The 25,728-nt window shown below is 41.8% G+C and overlaps 1 protein-coding gene across 2 annotated transcripts in view; it reads right to left on the reverse strand.

Annotated features, from left to right (window-relative positions):
• Positions 1-25,728, reverse strand: part of Dera (deoxyribose-phosphate aldolase) — a 109,193-nt gene that overhangs the window by 35,603 nt on the left and 47,862 nt on the right. The window contains exon 6 of one of the 2 annotated variants that reach the window (XM_008856029.3): positions 22,082-22,210. The exons of the other annotated variant lie outside the window; for it this stretch is intronic. Within the exon in view, the coding sequence (XP_008854251.1) occupies positions 22,082-22,210 (129 nt within the window). The remainder of the gene's footprint in view (positions 1-22,081; positions 22,211-25,728) is intronic. 2 annotated transcript variants of the gene reach the window in all.

Raw genomic sequence — 25,728 nt, forward strand, 5'->3', positions numbered from 1 at the left:
TAAAATGGGTTCTTTCATAGAAGCAAGTGGCCTGCAGGGGTATATGGTTCAATTTCCGCCAAAGTTCTTAGATTATGACAACCCTTTGTCAGAAAGGATGACGCTGAGGCTGGAGAGATGATTTGGTTCCCAGCACCCACAAGGTGGCTAAGAACTCCCTGTAACTCCAGTTCCAGGGGGTTCGATGCCCTCTCTGGCCTCCATGGGTATTATATACATGTGGTGCACTTAAATACATGGCAGGCAAAACGTTCATACACATAAAATAAAAATAGATACAATTTTTAAAAAGGATGGTATTGAAATAACTGTTTAACAACATGATTTTTAAAAAATCAAGAGTTTTAGCAGAAAATAGCCCTCCAACACACAAGCTCGCTTTCTTCACATGGTTGTAGGGTGCTGGCCTTCACAGTGACCTCTCCGGCATGGACACTGCTTTGCCAGGACCCCATGCCATCCCCAGCATATGCTGTTTACTTTATTATGATGACAAGTTAATGAAAATGTGTTTTGAAGCAGACTGTGTGAAAACAAAGAAAACGAAATCTTTTCGACTTCTAAACTGTAACTTGAGCACTACACGGCGTGAAACAAATCCTCAGTGGCTATTTGTTCTTTATCTAGTTATTCACAGACACTAATTCTTACAATAGGCTCATGAATCCCATTAAGTTATCAGAAGTCTTCTAACCCCCTGCACTAAGAAACAGGCAGGCACAGATGATCTTTATAAGCCGATGGCTGTGAACCTTGATTTTGGAAACTCCCAAGGCAGCTCCATCTTCATGTATGGCAGGGTTTTCTTTAATTCTTCAAGAAACTTAATAAACACAATTCACCTGAATTTCTGAAGTACGAATGTAATGGGCGAAAGCTGTGCTACTTGTTGTTGTCATAGGAAGAATACATCTGTACACACCCTCTTGTTTTAAAGAACACCTGTGGTTTAATAAGTTAAAGTTATTACTTATACAAACTCAGGGAAGTAGGCAGTCCTTTTCTGTCTTAACTCAAAAAATACTGGGAGGCTTCCCCTTTCCTCACTAGCTTCCTATTTCTCTTTAATGTATTAACAAAAATTGAGAATTGTAGTATTTACCTGTGATCTTTTATTAATCATTCCAAGAAGTAAGAGATGTCTACGTCCATAAATTAAAGGAAAGAAACAAGATTTGGTGTGGGACCAGGGTTGTTAGGGAGCAGTAAAGGGTTTTGTTATTTTATTTTGTTTGCTGTAGCAATTCCCTTTAACTTATGCAGGTTCTCTGGGGGAATTATATGAGCTTTTTATGTTTTCTCTGTTTGTATCTTTGAATACTTGGTTTTAGACTCAGATTCAAGTTATCTGCATACATTAAACTGCAAGTTGACTACACAGATTAACTATATTTTACATCTTTAATTATTAAGGTGAACAGTTTTAATAATGTAATTCTAAAACCTAGAAATGGATTGTATTCCAAAAGTTTGTAAATTCATGGTTGGCTGAAAAAAAATCAAAATGCATTTCTCTAGATTTAGCATAGTAATAGGTGCCAGGCAAGCCCAGAACACAAGTTTCGCCCAGCCTGAACCCAACTCCTGGGACTTCCAGCCCTCGGAGGCTTTCTGCACAGCACAGGAAGGTCAGCAGAGTCCATCTCTACAAGTCATCACATGTCTATCCCCACCCAGGAAGCCTGGGATGGGAGTGCTCCAACCTTCAACTATTGGTACCAATGGAGCTGAAATTTGGATGAGTGATCTCAAAGGTGAGGGAGAGAAGGGCTGGGGGGAGCTTGGCACTTGAAGCGAGGGGATCCTGGCACACCATAAGCAGGAGTGCTCCCCACTCCTGAGCTGGGTCCCTGTGCTCTCATTTCCTGGGCTTCCACCACCAACCACATTCCCTACCTTCCTCCACCAGCCCCACAGTCTGCTTCCTTCTCCGCTGCCTCTTTGCGTGTCTACAGAGAAACAGAATCTTGAAGCTTCCCTTTCACCTAAGACAAAAGTCCTTAGGCACATGAAAATAAGCAAGATTCCCCTTAAATTTTTGAAAATTTATTTATTTTGATTTTAAGTATCAAAGTATTTAATACAAAGTATTTAAGTATTGCAGCGCTTTGCCTACAATATGGAAGTGTACCTGTGTTGTGCAATGCCTGCAGACCAGAAGAGGGCACCAGATCCCCTGGAACTGGAATTATGGATAGTTGTTAGCTGCCATGTGGGTGCATCATGTGAACAGACACACACAGAACATCACAACCCCGCAGCATGAACACTGGCTGGCACCAGCAGAGGGCAGGAGAGACTGGGAGCAGATGGTCACTCACAGCTCTCAGAAATGATCAAGACCAGGTAGGCAAGGAGTCAGAAATGAGGGAACCCAGGAAGCCTCAGCTGTATCTTGGTGGTGTATCTCCTGAGGGTCAGATGCCCCTTTGTGGTTTAACACCCTTGCAGTTGCAATTAAGTTGCTTCCACTACTCAGAAAAACAACTCTCTGGAACCTTCCCAGTTCTGCACACATGCCCTAGGGAGGGTCTGTCCTCAACCAGCCATCTTATGATATCACCTGCACTGTGGCTGTGTTTTTATTTGTTTTGTTCTTTTGTGGCTTTTTTGTTGTTGTTGTTTTGTTTTGTTTCTTGAGACTGGGTCTCACTATATAGCTCTGGCTGCCCGCAACTCACTATGTAGACCAGGCTAGCCTTGAACTCACGGAGATCCATGTGCTTCTGCCTCCCAAGTGCTGGGAGCACTGTAGTTTCTGATCAATGTCATGATGTGATATTTTCGAGTGGACCATGGGAAAAAATTTCCTAAAAGAGAGATCCAATTCACCATGACTTAGAAGGGGAGAAAGGTCACCTTACTCCATTGAACACGCCAGTCACTCAAAATCTACAACCCAGAACACAACGTGCTGCCAGTCCACCCACTTTTGGTCAGGCAATTCAATCTCTTCCTATAGTGTATTTTGCTTTGCTAAATAAACATCTCATTAAACTGCTGTGTCTCTTGGCTGAATTCTTTTCTTTGAGAAAACAAGAACCACGTAGAACCTTCTCTTCAGTGACAATCAGCTCTGTTCATACTTTGATCTTGAGCCTGCAGCCCCCAGAACTGAGATCAGTCCCCAGTAAATGGTTAAGATACCAGGTTTGCATGACAGGGGCAGGGAGATGGGGGGATCTGGAATGGTCCACACACTGAAGTTGGTCACTTACATTTCAGAACAAACCCAAACTCAACTCTCCAAGGTATCACACCACAGAGCTAAGGCAAGGTGGAAGCGAAACGCCCAAGACTGAAGTTTGGAGACAAAGCAGGTGCCAAGGACGCAGGAGGTCCTAGGTTCCATCCCTGGCATCACACACACGCACGTGCGCACAGGCACACACATGCTTATACAAACACACACATGCATACACACGTGTACAAAGAGAAAAGGAGGGCAAAGCCAGGAGAGCAACATAGAGTCTGGAGTTCAACATTCAAAAGAAGAGGGGAAGAGTGCTATTGCCCTGCCCAAGACAAAGATATCACAGGAAGGCCACAGGGAGTCACCAGCAGCGCCTCGCTAAGACAGGAGGGACAGCACAGAGAGCACGGGCAACACTGCACCACACACTTGAAAACTGCTGTGGGCAAACCCGAAACGTTCTCCCAACTAGATACAAAAGTCACAGTGAAACCAGGAGCAGTAGCCTGACTGAAACAATCATTTCACAATACACATCAAAGAACACGGTATGTCTTCTATATATAAATAAAAAAATAAAATAGGAGGAAAGAAAGAAAAATCCTTCAGGGCAGCTCTGAGGAGCGGGTCTTCTGCCGAAACTCCTGTCAGGTCCTGGTCATGTACTAAAGCCATATTTAGCTCAAGGTGGCCTAAGCTGGGTCCTACCTGGTACCACTTTCCACATCTATAACAACTGTGGCAAAAAGAATTTAGGGTTGAAGGCTGACGTAGCCACGTCAGAGCAGCCTGTGACCACCAGCCTCATTCTACTTGATGGACTTTATGGGGGACACTAAGATAAGCAGTATTTGTCTGAAAAGTCCAGACTGGGTTTCTTTTCTAAGCTCCCCACACCTGAGCTTTCAGTCAAGTCTCCAGCAAAACTTAAGCCAGGCATGGTGGCTGATGTGTATAACCCTAAGCACACCAGGGAGGCTGAGGCAGGAGGATTGCCAGTTGTTCAAGGCCAACCTGGGCTACATCATACAAACAAATACAAGGCCCTTCCTGCAGCATGCAAGCCATTTCTGACTCTCGAGAACAGGAAAAGGAGTTGGGTCTGTAACGTTCGGCCAATTCATTGCCTCTCCCTCCTTGGCAAGATCTTTCTCTAAGGCCATCAACCCTGTTCTTGTACTTGCCCCACTGCAATTCTTCTCTCACTACTGGGCTACCATATGGACAGGACTTTCAGAAACTACTGGGGTCCTGTGGTCTGCCATGTCTAGAGTTCCTAAAATAGTGTGCTATGAACTAAGACTTACATGTTTGTCTCTCTATTAATGAGCATAAATTACTTCCTGGTCTCTGTGTGAACTGCTTGCTTCTCTTGAGCCACTTGGCTTCAATTAAAAAAAATAAATAAATCTGGGTGGGGTATGGTGATGTACTTTTAATCCCAGCACTTAGGTGGCAGAGGCAGGCAGATCTCTGTGAGCTAGGGATCAGCCAGATTTATATAGCAAGTTCCAGGCCAGCTGGGACAATAAGGAGACCTTGTCTCAATATAAATAAATAAATAAACAAATAATTAATTTAAAAAATGTGAACGTCTCCATTCTAGCCCTAAAGGACCAACCAGAGAAAAGAGTTAGTAGGAGGGGTGGGATTAATGGTAAAGTGGATTCAGTTATGAGAAAGAGGCTGATCCATTCTTGGGAATCTGGGGCTGGAAAGGAGGGAGAGGGCAAGCAGGTCTATGCCCGGGTGTGTGGTGCTGGCGGGAAAGTCAAATGAGGAAAGTGCTTGAAAAATACCTCCAGCAGAAAGCTACATGTGATAACCTCTTGATCTAGAAAACGCCACCTGTAGTGGAAATGCTGCCAAGCAGTTTTCAGGGTTTCTAGTTCATGGCTTGGCAAGGCATTACAACATTAAGTACTGCAAAGAACGCAGAGAACACTGTCTAGCCATCTGATCCACAAGCCAGGGAAAAAACACCTCTGGATCGGAAGGGCGCAATGGTGGGCGTCATTACAAGCCCTGCAAAAACTTATCTGCTTTTTCTTTTTATTAAAAAATAAACAGGCATACTTTAATTATTCACTAGGATGCTAATATCAAAGCAGTGATGGCTGCGGCCTTTGCGCGACATGATTTGCATTCTGTCTACCCCACGGACTATTTAGTCCCTCCTCAGTTGTCCTTGCCTAATTTAGCAGCCTCTGAGCACAGGAAATGCACTTTCTGTTGCCCCAGCTGGTGATAATTTCTTTTTACACACGTAACACACCAGTTCTGGGGTTGCCAGTAAGCAAAGCACCACTCTGGTGGTTCAAGCATGAACTACCTCTCCTCCTGCATCACTAAAGCCACAGAGCCAGGACTTCATTCTGATTTACGTGTTTTATCTTGCTCATGTTTTCTAAGTAGAAAAATAGCCTCCCTTTTACCTTCTCAACCTTCATCAGGTTTCCTTTAAAATATTGTTTTCCTTTGTTACAAGAACAGGAAAGTAGAGAGAGAGGGCCAGACTACACTGCGTCCAGAGTGGACAGGTGAGGCTTACACAGAAAAGCAGGCGCCCTGGTCCCTGGGCTGGGAACAAGCTGGCTTCTTTCAACACACACCACACACTGGGTTGGTCCCACCTCTCCCTCTTCTGCTCTGCAAGTGGTTGGCTGTTCCCTCCTACTCTTGGCTTTCCCTCTAACATGTCTGTGACGATTAGTTTTTACCTGCCAAGTTGATACAAGCTAGACCCGCCTGGGAAGAGGCTCTTAAACAAGGGGTTGTCTGGATCAGGCTGGCCGGTGGCAGTCTGTGGGGGCTTGTCTTGATTGTAAACTGCTGTGGGAAGATGCAGCCCACTGTGGGAGGAACCATTTACTAGGCAAGGGTCCTCAGATGTATAGAGAAGCAGCAAGCAAGCAGGCCTGCATGTATTTATCTCTCTCCTTGATGTGGATGTGATGTGACAGCTGCTGAGTTCCTGCCACTGACTCGCCTGTAAAGTGAGTAAAGCCCCTTCTCCCTAAGCGGCTTTCTGTCACAGTGTTGTTCCTCTTTAGTAGGGTTTTCTTTAGCTCCATTTTCTGGCCAGCCACTTATCACCTAAGTTTCCTCCTGACGCCCCATGCCGAGCAGAATTAGACAAGTACCCATAAAAATCCCACACCTAACATGCAGAAGATGGAGGGCAAAGCCTTCGTGTGCTTCCACTGCACTGAAGGACAACAAATGCTCTTAAAAGACAAAATCAAAACCACCCCAGAAATTCATGTCCTTATAAAAACCCAGTATTATATGCTGTATCCAGAGAACTACTGGTACAAGCAATTTACTAAAGTAGCTACTAGAATAATCGATTTGTTAAGTGTCAACCATATGTCAGCGTTCTCCTCCCAATCTGAAACTCTCTCTCTAAATTATTGTTTGACTAAAGGGCCAAGCAAAGACTTCCTGTTTTATTGTCAGAAAATCTGGATTCTAGATCAGAGGTTCAAGTTCCTGCCCACCTCACAGGGGCATCCCAGGGACATCCCATGGAAATTTTATAAATATTTTTTAGAAAGTACTAATCCCCTGTGCTCTACTCAGGACCAGTTGAAACCAGAATCTCTAGCGATTGGCTCTTAGCAACAGCTTACTTTAAAAGCCCTTCAGGAAACTCTCACTTGCAGTCTGGGTAAAAAAAAACCTTACTCTAGTCTGTGTCTTCTCTTTAGTTCTTGTAAAAAGCTTCTGTATTGGTTTAAGTATTTTAGTTCCTTATGCATTTGGGCCTTTTGTATTTCAGTTTTCTCATCTGTAGAATGAAAAGTTTGAGGTTAATGAACTCCTTTTCCAACAGCTTATAATCCTTAGTTTTCTAATCACTTCAACTTTAATTATCTATTTATTTATTTTTGGCTAGGGATTGAACCTAGAGCCTTGTACACGACAGGCAGTCACTCTACCACTGAGCTACATCCCCAGACTCCCATGAGTTAACTTATGAATGTTCATTCGGTCTCTTTTCATTGGCAAATAATGGAGAAACAGATGAATAAGCAAAGATCTTTTTAGTGACTTAGACAAAAAGAGTTGTAGACTCAATTCCAGTATGAAGAGCATATTTCCCACATGCTTAACTAGTTCCCGCGAAGACAAAAACTACATATGCAATCACAGGAGTTTATGGACTTTTTTAAAAGCAGCATTAAAATTTAAAAAGAAAAAAGCTCCACACTGTATTTTCTTCCTTCTGATATGTAGTTTCAACACTCGAACAATGAGTTTTCTGAATACGCTTCCATTAAAGGCTCGGACGGCAGCATAAGCTGATGCCTTCCACAACACCCCCTCACACCTTAAGTCTTTTTACTGAATAGCTTGCTGAGCAATTTAACACAGAGGGCCCCTAATTTCTATATTGCCAGAAATGGCAACAAAACCTTTGGCTTGCATCAACCAGTTTTTCCTCCAGTTACCATATCTTTCCATGTTTCTTTAAAAAAATACACACACACACACACACACACACACACACACACACACCGTTTTTTATTTATTTGACTTATAAAGTAAACCTAGAAACCCTCAAATATTTTAAAATCAAATAAAGAAATATTCACCCATGCAGAAAGAGAGAACACATGAGAATCGCTTGCTCCGTTTTACAGTATTATGGTACACTGAGTAGTCTCATGTCAGTATTTATTATCAGTCATTTAGTTTATGATCGAGAATAACTTTTGATTACTGATGCTTGTAGTATTACTCACTCTGTCGTGGACTGTTTGAAGATCTGTATTTTTATTACAAAGTCCAATAAAAATAAAGTGAAAAACCCATAGGTCCCAAAACTGATTCCTGTCTTGGGCTGTATGTCACTCCTTTCCAATCTAAAAGGTATTTCCTTCCACCGTCAGTCTCTGTCTCTTGCTCATAAGCAAATTTATCTCCTAATGCCTCATTCTTTATTTTAGCCATTAATCTCCCATTGAGAACCTTACCAAATTCTTTTTGCAGATAAAAATATTTAATATCTACTAGATTTCCCCAATCCACAAAACCATCCTTTTTGTTTAGGAGGGGGAAAAAAAAATCAATCTTTTGTACCTGATTTCAAGTTTGTTAGTTTGACTCCAAATGTTTTCTTCTCACTTCCTTCTTCCTTGGGCCTTTACAGAACAGAACCAGAGAGCAAGAATCTTGTTTCTCCTTGATATGTGTTGAATTGTGTTGCAACAAGAGATGTCAAAATTGCAATCCTCAAAACTTGGAAAGTGACCTGATTTGGAAACAGGCTGATTGCAGATATAAACAGATGAGATCACACTAAGGCTGGCCATTGTCTGACTGGAGTCCTTAGAAGAGATGCCAACAGAGACAGGAAGAAGAGCCATATGGTGACAGAGGCTGGAGCAGCACACACCAAACCGAGGGAAGCCAAGTACTGATGGCAAGTCCCAGAAGGAAGGAGAGGCAGGGGGACAACTACCAACAAACTTCGGGAAGAGCGTGGCCTTGTCCCCATCTGGACTTTGGGTGGCTACCTTCCAGAACCATGAGCGTGACCTTCGCTGGTTCAAAGCCACCCAGTTTATGCCATTTCATTCCAGAGTCTCCAAGAACGGATATACCCATTCCCATTATTTGTGTTTTCTGGGTTTGATCCATATGCTAAAATTTTAGACACACATGTGGGTACGTGTTTGTGTGAAATACTGTCTTCCCTGCAGAAACTCATACTCACTCTAGGCAGAAAGCATCTCCTGAGGCTCCCAAGGGCGCATGTGTAGTAGCAGTTCTATCGAGTTCTCTGGCAGCCCCTGCTTCAAACAACTCTAACCTCCTGACATGGGCCACTCAAATTCTAGGTGGCCTGGACGTTAACAAAATCCATCCTTATGATAACTACATCCAAATCCATCTCCCCATAACTTCTGAAAGTTGATCCTGGACTGGAGAGATGGCTCAGCAATTAAGAGCATTAGATGCTCTTGCAGAGGCCCCAAGTTCAGTTCCCAGCATGGTAGCCAACAATCACCTGTAACTCCAGTTCCAGGGGATACGACACCCTCTTCTGGCCTCCGTGACACTGTATGCATGGGTGTGCTTACATACATGCAAGCAAAACACTCATAAAAAAAAAGAAAATCCAATTGGAAAAGTTCTCTCAAGATCTTCCTTCCCTCTCGATCTACCTGTGAGTTCTTACAAACCTCTCGTGTCATACCATTGTCTCATCTGTGTCACAGTTACAAATTATTAGCCAAGGCCATGTCATTTTGTAAAAGTCCTCCATTCTTCTTGGGCTGTGACTATTCCCAAAACTATAGTAAATTTGCTTCTGGAACTAAAATAATTTGGCTTTCTAGATTCTTGCCCTCCCAACCCTCATAGCCGAGTCACACACACTCTATGCTATGGGCTCTCATGAAGCTCATGGCACAGAACCCTCACATCCTCCAAAACCAGTAAGAAGGACATTTACTCTGCTGCATGGGCCTGAACGCTCCTCAGGGTCCCCACCATGCTGCTGTCTGTCTGCCCATCTGTGGTATAATAATTCTTCTAATAAGCCACTTGCCCAAAAGGACTATTCATCTCAGTATTCCCCTTGAACCCCAACCCTTTCATAAGTTATCTTTTCATCCAATGGATCTCTATAGTCTTATGTTTTCTTCAGCAATGAATTTTTCAATAATGGCACATCTTTTCATAAGTTAAATACTTTTTCTTATGAAAAGCAAGATCTTATTTAAAAAAGAAAAGAAAGAAAACCAGGCTGGGACACCACAGGGGTCTGGAGGCACCATCTGGAACCACATTCCCTGAGCACGGAAGATTTGCAGCATGTGACAAGGGACTCAGTGTGACTTGTGGCAATCTTCAGAAAAATCCATCCACAGTGCCATTTACTATTTGAATCATATTCCATTTTTTAAAATCATGGGCATTAATTTGGTATTAATCACGACATGGTTTTAAAAGTTTCTGTTTCCTCAGTCCAAGTGACTGTTCCTTTTCTTGTGTCACCTAACAACATCCCTGTCACTTCCCTGCTTCGTCACACGATTTCTGTGTTACTCTGATCTTGGCAGGCTGAGTTTCAAATAATCCCTCCCTAGCTCCCACTTTTTTTTTCAGTTTTCAGTTCCTACACCTTGAAAAATTCCAGCCAAGTTCAAGACTCATTCGCATTCCTCCAAAGTGTGCATTCCTGCAGCCCGAGCTTGTGTTAGTGTGTTCCCCACAGATCTGCATCGCAGTTCAAGCCTGATGGCATTACGATGGCATCTTTAGTGCTTTTCTCCTCCAACCTTATTTATCATGCCTGCATTATTCTGAAGATAAGGTCCAGAGTAACTCGGAACAGAGCTTGTTAGCCTTTCCATGTGTGCGAATAGTCCATGCTTCTGAAAGATAAAGGTGATTTTCCAAACTCCTGCATCCATAAAGTGTACACTTGCAGAAGTAAAATCCTGTCCCAGGGGACTGACCTGCTTTAAGCGTCTCTTTTCTGTTAAGTGCGTCCCTCACGTGCTCCCTAGCACGTTGCTTATAGACTGCTTGATGAAAACCAAGCCTGGCTTTCCTTTCTTCCCTGATTACATTCCCTTCAAAGTGCCTACTCCTCCCCAGCTCCTTATCTACTCATGGTTCCACTAATTCAACCAGAGACCAATGCAAATAAATGCTCTTTTTCCATCTCCCTTCCCACCAGAACCACCTCTGAATTCCCACATGCTTAATGTTAAACGCTGCTTTGCATTGGACTAATAAATGCCTTGGAACTACAACTTCTATCACAGGTATAAATTATCTACTCTTACCCACTTTTTAAAAGTTCATTTTCTAAAACTGTATGTTCAAACTCTACAAGATTATGGCAAATCTGGAAATATGCACCTAGATTTTCAATTTCATTTTTCTGCTTTTCACCTTTCCTTATGTCCATTTCTTTCATTCATCAACCTGAAAATGCTTTCTTTGTCTCTACCAGGTACCAGGCATGACAGTAATCTCCAAGGGATAAAGATGAATAAGATGTATTCTTTGGACTTATGGAAGACTCATACCTGTGCATTAAATACATACCCACGTAAAACAACTGAGGATGACTCAATGTGACAACTGCTACTGGTATTCATAACTTTCATAAGAGAGCAGCATTATGGGGCTAGAGAGATGGCTCAGTAGGTAAGAGCATTTGCTGTTTTTAAAGAGGACCTGGGGCTGGTTCTCAGTACCACATGGTAGATCACAACTGTGTGTAACTGTAGTTCTAGGATATCTGACGCCCTCTTCTGGCCTCCGCAGGCACTGTAGGTATGTGGTGCACATACACACATGCAGATTAACACTCACACACTATCGTTTTTTTTTTAAAGAGTGAAGTAATATTATCAGTGAATTAATTCTGCTTCTAGATGATCAAGGGAAGGCTTGAAACAGTAAGGAAGCTTTTGTTTAAATCTTTTTAAAGCCCAAAGAAAGGGAGGAAGTCTATTACAGGAAGAGGAAAGAATCTAACAAAACAGAAATACCTTCAGTGCTTCTGACTACCCATAATGACTATGTAGAACAGAAGCAAAAAGACCCCTTTTCACTAATTTTCTTATTTGATCATGTCAGAGTATCTGACTCTTGGGCTACTGTGAAGATTAACAGGAAAGCTCCATCCAGACTTGTTTTTCCCTGGTAGAGAGTAAATTCTCTAAACATTTTGGCTACTATTGTTTACATAAAGTATTTATATAGCACATCACACATTTTCCATCTAGACAGCATGTTTTCACTTTTTAAAATCTGGTGCCTGGATAGGTTGTAGATACCAGCAGCTGCCTAGTGACCTGCAGTTATGTGATATTTTATTTGGCTCCATGTCTGAAGAGCTGACGTGGCTGCTAGAATTGTAAGTACAGAAGTTAAGAGAGGTGACAGGTACACAAGGCCAGCAGATGTACCAAAAATACAATTAACAGGATGACATCTAATGGTGAGTCTCAATCAGATTCTTTTACATCTCACTTTTTTAACTGGTTCATATCTAAAACTCTTTGGACAATTCTACAAATAGAAGCTTTAGTATCAGTACAGAAAAAATGCAGCCAAACATCAAACCCGGCCTACGGCTATGTCAAATGTTTTTGAAAAGCCATATTCTGAATAATGCCTGGTAACAGTCTAGGAAAAAGAGATTCAGTTGTGTCTCTGTGCTGGATAGCTTCTGTTGTCAACTTAACACACCACACCTAGACAGAGGGAAACTCAACTGAGGAATTTTCTCTATGTTGGCCTTTGGGCATGCCTGGGAGGCATTTTCTTAAGTGTTAATTGATGTGGGAGGGCCCATCCTACAGTGCGTGGTGTCAACCCCAGCAGGTGGGCCCAGGCTGTATAAGAAAGTAGACTGAGAACAGGCCAGAGGTAGCAAGCCAGTCAGCAGCGTTCCTCAGCATTCCTCCACATACCTCCACGTTCCTCCCTGCATCCAGATTCCTGCCCTGCTTGAGCTCTTGCCTTGATTTCCCTCAGTAATGGACTGTTACTTTGATGAGTAAGATGGAACAAATCCTTTCCTTCCCAAGTTTTTTTTTTTTTGGTCAGAGTGTTTTATCACAACAATTAAAAAGTTGACCAATACAGTCTCCTTTCTTACTGATGTTATACAGTATAGAAGCTATTCTGAGATTTCAATAGCTTGCAGAGTAATTACAAATGCACCCATACACCTTACTTCATTTGTTTGCTAATCAAATTAATTGCAGAAGGTCACAAGTTGTGCAGGAAAGAACAATGGCCTAGATCTTGTTATTCCTACAACTGTGCTCCTCCCCTTAAAGTATTCTGAAACGGTACTAAATAAGATTAGGATAAACGTAGGAGATGACTCATATAGTTGATTCTTGGCCTGTTTTCTGCTGCTATCACAGAACACTATAGATAGCACATTATAAACAACATGAGTTAATTTGACTCACAGGTCTAGAAACTGGGAAGTCCAAGAACATGGTAGTGGCATCATGTGGCAGTCTCTGTGCTGCTTCATAACATGAAAGACAAGCAAAGGAGCACATGAGAGACAGAGGGAGGGGCAAGAAGGAGCTAAACATGTGCCAGTCCCACTCATGATGACAATACAGTCCTCTGGTGACAGCATCAACCTTCTCACAACAGTAGACCTAAGAGCCTTAAAGGTCCCACTTCTTAATATTACAGACACGAGGATTCAATTTCAACATGAATTGTGGAGGGGACATTTAAACTACAGCCACTGACCAAATATGCAAATGCCTTGGTTAGCTAAGTTCTTATTAAAATGATGAGCAGCACCAAACTGTCAGGCATCCCTACTCATTCATTCTCCAGATGAACTGGCTTTTTGCAATAGGGTAAATGGTTATCAAAATTATAAAATTATTACACATGCAAATCATAAACTTTCAAGCATTTAATTTTACATTAATGGGGAAAAAAGTATTGATAGAAGATTCCGGATCTAACAGAATGCTGCCGTACTTGCCCTCCTGTTATAAATAACTATAAAGCTGTATGAACTGTTTTCAGGCACTAGAAAATTGGTAGCTTAAGACAGACCCTGAGATACCTCAGATGCAGAAATTAGCAGATAAGCTCTTTAAATCAGCTATTATGAGTTTGTTCAAAGCTGTATAGGAAAAGATGATCTCAATGAGTTTAAAAAAAAGAAAGAGAGATAAAGAGCACTTTCTTCACTTCCACAGGACACAAATTCAGTTCCCAGAACCTAACATATGACAGCTTACAACTGCCTGTAACTCTAGCTTCAGGGAATCCAACATCCTCTTTTGGCTTCCACCAGAACTCACACACACTTACACAAAAATAAATTTTTTTTTTTTTTAAAAAGAGGACTCAGTAGAATTAAACTGCTTTTTTTTTTAAATCAAACAAAATTCAAAACCAAAAATATATACTAGTATAAATTTCACCGGATGGGCTTAAAAGCAAACCTGAGTTCCAAAATAAAGGGTGAGAGACCTGAATAAACAGCTACGTACATTGGCTTTCCAGTTCCTAATTTCACCTCTTCAAGAAGAGGGTGGTAATTATAGTGACGATAGTAAAATGATTTTTTTTTTTAAATCAAACAAAATTCAAAACCAAAAATATATACTAGTATAAATTTCACCGGATGGGCTTAAAAGCAAACCTGAGTTCCAAAATAAAGGGTGAGAGACCTGAATAAACAGCTACGTACATTGGCTTTCCAGTTCCTAATTTCACCTCTTCAAGAAGAGGGTGGTAATTATAGTGACGATAGTAAAATGATGAAAAGAAGTAGCAGGCCTTCTGCAACCTGTGGCACAATGCCAAGCAGTCTCACACCTACATACTTGGGGTCCTAGAGGGAGAGACAGACACACTCAAGCAGAAAATATATTTGAATAGTTCTGATCGTGTCTTAAATTAACGGACAACATCAACCAACCCAAGAAGTTCAGCAAACTTCAGGCACATAAAACACAAAGAAAACTGTACGTGGGCACATCGCGACCAAATTAGTGAAAACTCAAGGTAAGTGGAAATTCTTGACTGCCAAAAGTTGCAAGACGGTGAGCTATGACATATGGGAAACAAGAAATGGAATTCCAAGAAATGCAGTGAGATTTTTACAAGCTGAATTATGAAGGAAACTGTCAATCCAGATTTCTACATCCAGCAAACAATGCCTAAAATACAAGGGTGAAATAAAGACATTCTAAAGTGAGTAACACCAGCAGATTTGTACTGCAAAAAACACACCTAAGTTTTCCAGGCAGAATTACCCAAGATGAAAACTCAGATCCATAAAAGGGAAGATAGAAGTGATATCTGTGTGGGAAATGTGAAACTGCCTAGCTTACTCTGCACTTCTTTTAAAGAAAACAATTATTAAAATTCTATCACTGAAACCGTGCATGATGGTGTAGGCCTTTAATCCTATTCCTTGTGAGGCAGAGGCACATGAATCTCTGAGTTTAAGGCCAGTCTAACCTACACAGTGAGTTCCTGGTCAGCTGGGTCTACAGGGAGGAAGACCCTTGTCTCTAAATAAACAGATTTCTATCATTGCAACATGGGGTTCATAATATATGTCAAAGAAAATTAAATGATTTAAAGGAGCAGTGAGGATGCAGTGGGGTTCTTACCTTTGTGACATAAGTGTAAAGTGGAGAAAAGACAACGTAATGGACTGTGGTCAAGTCAGATGCAGACTGTAATTGCAAGAGCAACCACTTAAAAATAAGACCATGAGACTAATAGAAGCAGTAAAAAGAAATGTTCTAAATAGGTGCTGAACTCAAAAGCTGACAAGAGAAATGAAAACTAGATCAAGGGCTGGGGAGACGACCCAGAGGTTGAAGCTCCTGCTGAGCAAGCAAAGAGGACCTGAGTTTGGATCCTTAGCACCCACGTAAATGCTGGATGGTGATGGACTTCCTTAAGTCCAGCCTCAGAGGGTGCAGTCAGGGGATCTAGGAGATCTAAGGAGACTAGACATATCAACAAACTCTGGGTTTGACTGAGAGACCCTGCCTCAAAGAATAAGGTTGGAATAGTGATGGAAGAAGATTCCTGACGTCAACCTCTGGCTTAAACACACACACACACACACACACACACACACACACACACTGACACACACACGACTATGCATGCACAATCTACATCACAAATACATATGGAAAAGAAAAAATAGCTCCAAAGAAATGAAGTGCAAAATGCCAACTTTAAATACTGTTGCATCAATAATTATATGGAATGCAAATGTGTAATATGTTCTAAATAAAAGCACAATAAGATTTTAAAAGGCTGCTTAAAAATACATTCTTTTTTTCTTTCTTACAAGAAATTTAATTTTCACTGATACATTAAAAACAGAAAATTATACTAATTAAGGGATAGCATGAAACATTCTGATAACATGTATATGTTGACAAATGTTTAAATCTGGTTAAACATGTTTACCTTTTCAAATATTTATCATTTCTTTCTTCTTTTTCTCTAAATGGGGCCCTGCCATCTGGGCTCATATTCTCCTGCCTTGACCTCCCAAATGCTGGGATTACAGGCATGTCCCACCATACCGAGTTTCTCATCTTCCTTACAGTAAAAATGTTTGACATCTTTTCTTCTAGCTTTTCAAAATGTACAGCACTGCTGTCTACCACAACCCAGGTTAGTAACACCGCACCAGAAATTCATACACCTGTTACTTAGCATGGGTTGATTAACCTTCCCCATCTCTCCTCTCTCCCTCCCTCCACACTCAGCCTCCCTCCCCTCCCAGCCTCCAGTACCACCATTCCACTCGCAATCATGCTAAGATCAGCCTTTTAGAGTCAATGCCCAAGTAAGATCATGTGGGATTCATCTTTCTGTACCTAGCTTATCTGACTTGATGATCGGCAGCTGTGGCTACGTGTCACGCATGAAGAAAAAGCTGATGCTCTAAAGGCATTTGGATATACAAACAAAATCACGACTAATGAAGAGAACCAATGGACCAAAACCAAAACAGAATCAGAAAAGCTATTAACGTGACCTGATGAGCATGGACACTAGTATTTGCTTCTGTATATATGTGTTCTTTACAGTGCACCTGAAGCATTGACCAAAAGACATGCTAAAATGGGCTATAACTCATTAATTTCAAAGGACAAGTCTTTGAGTGTAACAGTTTTTAAAATATAAATAAAACAATACCCAGAAAAGCACTAAATATTTGGAAATTAAACATCTCAGTCAAAAAACACTTTAAATAACATTCTAAATAACAACAGCCCCTACAAAAGAAATTAGATAATACTATAACAATGGAAAAAATAAATAACAAAGTGAAAAGTTGGGTCTTTGAAAAAACTAATTAGGAGCTGGAGAGATGGCTCAGTGATTAAGAGCACTGGCTGCTGTCGCAGAGGACCTGGGTTCTATTCCCAGCACCCACATAATAGCTAACAATCATCCTAACTTCAGTTCCAGGGGATCTGATTCCCTCTTCTGGCCTCTGCAGGCATTGCATGACATGGGTACACTTACATACATACAGGGAAAACACATACACACACACAAAAAAAATAAAAATAAAAAAGACAAAGGAAAAAAAGAAGAGACTAATCAATAACATTGGCAAAATTCTTGCAAGACTCTTTCTGAAAGGAGAGAACAAAAAGGGTGAGAGAATCAAAACCAGTCACCAGTGATGAAGGGTGAGCTAGTTCTACAGATCCTACAGACACCAGACTAGGAAGAAAGTGTAACCAACTTCACAACAGTAATTTTAGCAGCTCAATAGATTTATGTGGTGATGTAATACATATAAGAATATTTAAGGTCTCACATTTACTATTTCAGGGAGGAGCAAACACAAAGGGCTGAGTATTATGTCATGACTTGAGGTCCTAAAATGGAAAGCTGATACATATTGATGAAGCCAAATCAAGGGTAGTACCCGGGGAAGCTGCAAATTGTCTGGAGTTAACTACGAAGGACACACAGGGTACATCTGGGATGATGGGAAATTCTACTTCCTGACTGCAGGAGTAGATATTTACAGGTGTACTCAAACTCTCAAAACCCTTCACACTGTATACTTAGCACCTGAATTTCACTGAATGCAAATTTAGGTTAATCTTTTGCCAAAACATTAAAAAAAAATTTTTGGACTGAAAAAATATAAAAATATTAAAATTTAAAAGTACTTCAGCTGGGCATGGTGGTGCATGCCTTTAATATCAGCACTTGGGAGGCAGAGGCAGGCAGATTTTGTGAGTTCGAGGCCAGCCTGGTCTACATAGTGAGTTCCAGGACAGCTGGGGCTACAGGGAGACCCTGTCTCAAAAAAGACACACACACACACACAAAAAAAGTACTTCAAAAAATATTTCAATTCTCTCATGTATACTGACAGGATAACTATGGGGTCAAGAAACCAGCTAGATGCTTCATACATTACAGCTCTCAGAGGGTGTGACCTTCAGTCTAAGATCTAGTATTATGTCTTAGGAAACAGCTGTCATACCAGTGGAAAATCAATAAACCTGGGCTTGAATAATGATCATACCTGTGTATGAGATTTGTGACCTAAAAATCAGTGACTTTCAAGGGCTAGAGAGTTGGCTCAGTGGTTAAGAGCACTAGATATTCCTTCAGAAGACACAGGTTTGAACACCAGTACCCATATGGCAGCTAACAACTGTAACTCCAGTTCCAAGGAATTCGACACCATCTTTTGACCTCTGTGGGCATTGCATGACACAGGTACACTTACATACATGCAGGCAAACCATTCATACACATAAGATAAAAATAATAAATTTAAAAAAAAAGAAAATCAGTGAATCTCAAGTTTCTTCATCAACTCCAGGGCTGATGTTGATGGGAAGATAAAGGAATATTACTTAAAATTAGTATGCTAACAAATGAGGACATAATTCAGTGGTAGACTGCTTGCCCCCCCCCGCAAACAGAACACTTAGTGTGGGCCCTGTGGAAATCAGCATGGAAGCTCCTCAGAAAAGGAAAAACAGAACCAGCATGTAATCCAGCTGCAGCACTCCTGGCTACTTACCCAAAGGAATCAAAGCCAGCATAAAGGGAGACACTGGCACGTTCGTGTTTATTACAGCATTATTCACAACAGACAATGGACTGAGCCAGTCTAGACCCCACCAACAGATGAAGAGAAAAAGAAAATTCAGTGTATACGCACAATGGAGTTTTATGCAGCCACAAAAAAAGAAATATTTTTCCATTTTCAGGAAAATGAAAGAAACTGGAGATGTTAAGTGAAATAAGCGAGACTTAGACAAGCATCAATCACATGTTCTTATTCCTGTCTGGAACCTGGATCCATATATATTCACATAACATCAGAGTATAAGGACAATTATGTAGGGGTGGGAGAGTTCTAGAAAGACAAGACAAAGGAACAAGAAAGGAATGGGGCAGAGATAGCCATGTTTCTCTCCTATGTGGAGTCTGGATTTGAAATACACACATATACACATATGTATATATGACATGGCTATAAAATAACTACTAATGTGATTAGTGTGGGAGGAGGATGGGGTCTCAAAGGACGGGGAGGGAAGAAGAGGTGGCAATTGCAGAACACAGGCGACTCGCATTTCTCTTGTCTGTAGACTCCAGAGAGCTACAGCAAACACCAGAGCAGAGGGAACCAACTGGAGGGAGGAGGCGAGTGGGGGCAAAGGGCAAGAGAGAAAGGGAGAGCGCCAATGTGGACAGACTCTCCTGATGTGTGGGTATGAAAATCTCATAAAGGAGCCCGTTATTTTCTGCACTAATGAAAAAGCCCAAAATAAATGTATACCACAGTTACATTCCTCATAGCAAGTGTTCAGTAGTCAGGTCAACTGAAAAGGGAAGCAGATACACAGCATGGACTGTACTCGGAAGGCAAGAGGCAGGCCCAGGTTTCTGATGACGGTTTCTTTCTGTGGGTAGCATGGATGGAGGTGGAGCAAAAGCATTCACTGCATGGTGGCCTGATGCCATATTCTCTTTCTGAACAGCAGGTGCAGAGGGTAGGATGGGAGGGGTGGCCCTTTCAGAATGAGCATACTCTCATCATGACCCAGTACAGCTGAGGTAACAGATACCTCAAGGGCAGCTCCAATACGGCCCCGGGAAGCATCCTGGCCTCACATTCATGCCCATACTGAAGCTCCTGTAAGGCCTGTACCACAACTGGCTGTTGGTATATTCTGACTGCAGTTCCCTGTGAATGGCTCCGTATTTTACTTTGTTGCCTGGGCTAACAATCTTATGCCTTGGCAAAAACCACAAAAGGGGACTGCATGCCCAGTTAACACCCCAAAGGCCTGTACTCAGTTCCTCAAAGTTACAGTGAGTCTTCCACTACTGTGGACCTTTGACAGTCAACATCCCAAGGAGCCAGTGTGCAAAGTGCTCCACTCCTTCTTGGCCTTGAGTTTTCAGAGATCTGGCTCTAAGTGAGACAAGTGGCCACAGATATTGACAGGACTCAGCAGTACCAGCACACAGTAGCACCGTTAGTGCCTCTAGGCTGACATTTGGTAGAGCTCCAGGGAGCCAGCTATGAGGCCCAACAAGGGACCCAAGAGCATAAACATCTAGAAAGTGACCGCAATATATGGCCGGGACTCAAGACCAGAGAAGCCAAGTGACCCCTAGCAAAGCACCTCAAAACTCAGGCAAGGCATCTCACAGAGACTGTAACAAGCTTATATGGGACACACGGGAGAGAAATCAAGGCAAGTGGTGGTGAAGGACGTGTACCTGGGCTCACTAATGACAAGGGCTGCATCCTAGTGACTTTTCTACTGCTGTGATAAAGCGCTGACCAAAAGGAAGTTAAAGAGAAATGGGCTTATTTCAGACTTCGCCAACATAGTTCACTTTTGAAGGAGGCCGAGGCAGAAACTCAAAGCAGGAAGTGAAGCACAGGCCATGGAGGAACACTGTTTACTGGCTTCCTCCCCTGACCTGTGCTCAGCCTGCTTTCTTATACAACCCAGGACCACCTGCCCAAGGATAGCACACCAACAGTAGGCTGGGCCCTCTCACAAAATCAAGGAAATGCCCCACAGACTTGCCCACAGGCCAATCTGATAAAGGAAATTCCCTAACTGTGGTCCCTCTTCCCAGGTGGGTCAAGTTGACCAGCACAGTGTGGCTATGCGGAACCCAAAGATGCTGAGGACAGTTATTTTGGTAAAAGGCATTCTAGGCTGGGGGTCACAGCATGTACAACGACACAAAGGGGTTGGATGTCAACACCCACAGAAAGCTGCAAGTCATTCTATATGGTGAAGGGAGAATGAGAAGGCAGAAGAGACGGCCAGAGGCTTCAGGAAGTTGCCCTCTGCCTGGAAGAGAACGGGCCATGACTAAAGGATTTTAAGACAGCAACACCATAATCAAATTAGCATTTATAAAATTATTTTATTATTTTTATGTGCATGAGTGTAAATGGGCTACATGTATGCAAGTGCACCTGTGTTAAGCCATGCCCACAGAGGTCAGAAGAGGGTGTTGGATCCCCTGGAACTGGAGTTGTGGACTGTTGTTAGCCGCCATGTGGGTGCTGGGAGTTAAACCTGGGTCCTCTGCGAGAGCAGTCAGTGCTCTTAACCGCTGAGCCACCTCTCCAGCCCCTAAAGTAGCATTTTTAAAAGATCATTTTACATCACTAAGAACAAACTACCAGGGGCTAAAAGTAGGATCAAACAATTGAGCTGAAGTCCTCCACGCAGAGGAACTGTGATAGCAGCAGAGGTATTAGACACGGTACAGAGGTAAGACTCTCGGGATATGTTCCCCAGTGTATGAAAGTGAGAAAGACAGTCAAGTAGAACTCAAGGGTTTCAAGCTCACACAAGTTGGTGGACAGATCTGTTGTTCACGTAGATAAATGCAAAGCCAACCTACGTTTGAAAGTATGAAAAACAACACCACTCTCACATCTTTTTAAATTAGCACAAACAAAAACAGAGCCTGCTTCAGAACACAAGGGACAGGTCTCTGAGAAAAACCCATAACTTAAATTCAGAGAAATAAGTCTGAGCTAAAGAAATACCTAACAGATGAATGATCAAATGACACAAAAGACAATTCACTAACAAGAGCGCCATCTGCTGCCTTATAAGGATAGTGCAACGAAGAAAGAAGAAATTCAAAAAAAAAAAAAAATGAGGATGAAAGTCAAAGTCAAAGACCTCTGGCTCTTTACACTTTACATGTATTCACAAAATGTCTCATCCCGCCCACAAAAAAAAATGTCAAGGGTTAACATTTTCAATAACACCCAAATGCCTTCATTCACCCCTTTCTCCTAAAATCACCAATCCTGTAGGAAGCAGCACCTGAATATAAAAAGCTTACCTGCCATCATCGCTATCAGACTGGCTTTGTAGACATTGGTGAGAGGGCCGAGTTCTCCTGTGGCTAAGATGGTTTTGAGATGAGCCTCCCCACAGGCCTTGCGAAACTGGCGGATCTCATCATACAGGGCTGGGGAAGAAAACCCAGGCACTTACAAAGCAGGCAAGTGAGAACACGGCTTGGCAGCCGTTCAGAGCGAGGAGAACCCATTTCAGATTTAGGAAACATAAAGCATTTGTCACTTACTAAATATCACCCCAATTTAATATCGTCTAGAGCATTCTGTTGCAGTTCACCTCCTGTTACCAGGAACGCCTGGCTTGCCACCATGAAACCATTCCCAAGCCCTGGCCCAAGGTCCAGAGTCATAAAGTTTTAAAAATATCACTATAATGACATGCAAATTATAAATAATTTCTACCTTTTCCATATGATTATGACCCAAGGGGGTGGGGGAAACAAATTTATCTGCCATACATATAGTACTATACCACTTTGCAAACTAGAGAAAAAAAATACTCGGGTTCCTATTAATTTTTCCAGTCACAGGTAACAGGCTGTCCTGTTGAAATATAAAGCAGACCTTTCCAGTGAGATCTATAATACAGAAAGAACAAGATGTCCACTGTTAAACAAAGAATATCTACATATACCTGACTAAGAGGGGATGTGCTGGCCAGGTAGTGCTGGGAGTATGTGAAGAAAGTTATCAGTAGAGGTGTTCACTGAGAGAGTCTTCACTCTCTCCTGACTCCAGACCACCCTGGACTTTCTAGAGCTCCATATAACACCCAGGAAACAGCTTAATAGACAGAGAAATACACACACACACACAAACACACACACACACACACACATACACACACACACAGAGCTGTTTTGAGACAGGGTCTCACTATGTAACCCTGGCTGGCCTGGAACTCACTATGTAGACCAGGCTGACCTCAAACTCACGGAGATCTGACTGCCTCTGCATCTTGAGAGCTGGGATTAAAGATGTGCTCCACTGTACATATATATGTGACAACATAAAGTTAAGAATAACAGTTCAAATTCAAGGTAATTGAATCTTAGTAAACAAAATCAACATGAATATCAAATTTCTGGAAAGACTATTTAACAATCTTTATGAATGTAAACGGGGGTTTTGGCTTTTTCCCTGTATTGCAGTCACCTTCATTTCCTGAAGCCAGGAAATGAAAGGTCTTATTATGCTAGAACCAAGAAGTGGATATTTGTCTTAGAGGGAGTAGGTTTATACACAGACTTATGTAAGCAGGAGAATAACATTCATTCTATACAAGGTGACTGGTAGCGTAAAGGTTTGTTATCAGCAGCTGATCCTACAGAATATCTGGGATGACACCATGGCCTACCTTCCAGTGCCTGCTTACGAGGCCCTATGGGAAAGCCATCTGACCTATATGTCCCACATGACAACTTGCCTAAGAATGTCTTAAACACTGGCCGCCTCTGAGTGGTAACAATTTACACTTCCTTTCAACCCAGAAAGTGAATCTTAGATGGAATGACATTCCTTGAGGACTGAAGCTAAGGAGAACATTGTTCTTAAAGAGCAAGTAACTGCAATTTCCTGGCTTAAAAATTCAAAAATACCAATCCACAGTTAACCTGTGACTTAATGAGTCTGCAATAAACAATGCCATTGCAAAGAGACTTTGTGGCCAGAAAACATGTGCTTAAGACCCAGATGCAGGGTTGGAGAGATAGCTCAGCAGTTAAGAGCACTGGCTGTTCTTGCAGAGGACCAGGGTTCGTTTCTCAGCACCCACATGGCAACTAATAATGGTCCATAACTTCAGCTCCAGATGCTCTCTTGTGGCCTCTGTGGCATTTCATGCACATAGTGTGCCTACATGTAGATACAGGCAAAATACTCGTATACATAAAAATAAGTAAACCAAAATAAGATGGAGAAAACCCAGACGCTCCACTTCCTGTAGAACCTTGAGTAACATTTCTCAGCCTTAGCTCCACCTTAAAGTGTCATTAATAGTATATACTTTAGGGGCTGGAGAGATGGCTCAGCGGTTAAGAACACTGGTTGTTCTTGCAGAAGACCCAGGTTTGAATCCCAGCACCCACATGGCAGCTAACAACTGTCTGTAACTCCAGTTCCAGGGGATCTGACAGCCTCTTCTGACCTCCACAAGGCATTGCACGACACGGGTGCACTTACCTACATGCAGGTAATAGACGCATACACATAAAATAAAAATAATAAATAAAATTTATATATATATATATATATACTTTGCAAAGCTATTACAAATATTAAAAAATATACATAGTATGTGTACTACCCAAAACTCACACACACACACACACACACACACAAATGAAACTTTACATATTACCTGGCTTGCTGTGAGCATTTAAAAAGCTTAAGCATTGCTATTGAGTTTAGTATTTTAAAATTTTAGTAAAATGTTTTCTTTTTGTGATGTACAATAAAAATCAAATCCTATTTCACAGCTTGACCCAACTCCCTGTATGGATCAGACTCTGCTATATGGAACAAGGCTCAAAAATATTTCATTACAACTTCTGTTAGAGTGAACTTTGATCTAGATAATAAATTCTTAAAGCTCTGATCAAGATCATGTTTATAGACAAAACCAACATCACTTTCCAAAGAGTACAGCACCTTTTGATGACCAGAGGACTTATTTTCCTGTAGTTAAATTAACCAGAAAAACTAGAAGCATTTTATGACTTGACCGTTGGGAAGCTACGCTCCTTAGCCCCTGATCCAAACAGAATGATCCAAACTGGTCACTTATGCCGTAATTGGGTTTAACAACTGCAGCATCAGTGTCCTTTCTTTCTTAATGTGCCAATTTCTCGAATCACTTTACTGACCTAGTTCATCACAGAACAGTATTGTAAAATATCCTTAAATCTTTGTTCTACTTATGTGCATGCATGCCTGCCTGTGCACACATGTGCAGGCGTGTGCGAGTGTGTGTGCGCGCGCGCGTGCATTGCACTCAAGACCTGTGTAAGACCCTGGGTGCACATTTCCACTTCATCACTCTGTCTTACTCCCTTGAGACAGGGTCACTCATTGAACCTGCTGCAGCTCAATGATTGGCTGGCCAGCAAGCCCCAGGGACCCTTCACACCCTTCTAGGTTCTGGGGTTAAAGGAATCCACAGCCACATCAGGTTTTTATGTGGCTCCTGGGGATCTGAACTCAGGACCTCATAATTGCTAAATAGGCTCTCTTACCTACTCTCCAGTCATATATATATATAAATTTTTTTTTTTTTTTGGTCTTTTTGAGACAGGGTCTTCCTGTAGCCCTAGCTGGCCTGGATTCTCTAGGGAGACCAGGCTGGCCTCCAACTCAGAGATCCGCCTGCCTCTGCTTCCTGAGTGCTGGGATTAAAGGTGTGTGCCACCATGCCCAGCTTTTCTTTATATTTTTTAAGTTACACATTTAGAAAGTTACCATTTCCTTCTGTTACGATCATGCCCAGAATATACCAGTTAGGAAAAAAAAAAAAAAGTATACTAAATCTGCCTGTTTGACTATGACCCAGGGTCCTTCATATCTTATTGATGGAAAGAAACTTAAGAGTTTTTTTTTTTTAATTGCTGCAGCTTCAGCAGAACAATCCCAA

This window comes from Nannospalax galili, unplaced genomic scaffold (assembly GCF_000622305.1).
Source record: "Nannospalax galili isolate Female #2095 unplaced genomic scaffold, S.galili_v1.0 scaffold208, whole genome shotgun sequence".
In the NCBI taxonomy this organism is placed as follows: domain Eukaryota; kingdom Metazoa; phylum Chordata; class Mammalia; order Rodentia; family Spalacidae; genus Nannospalax; species Nannospalax galili.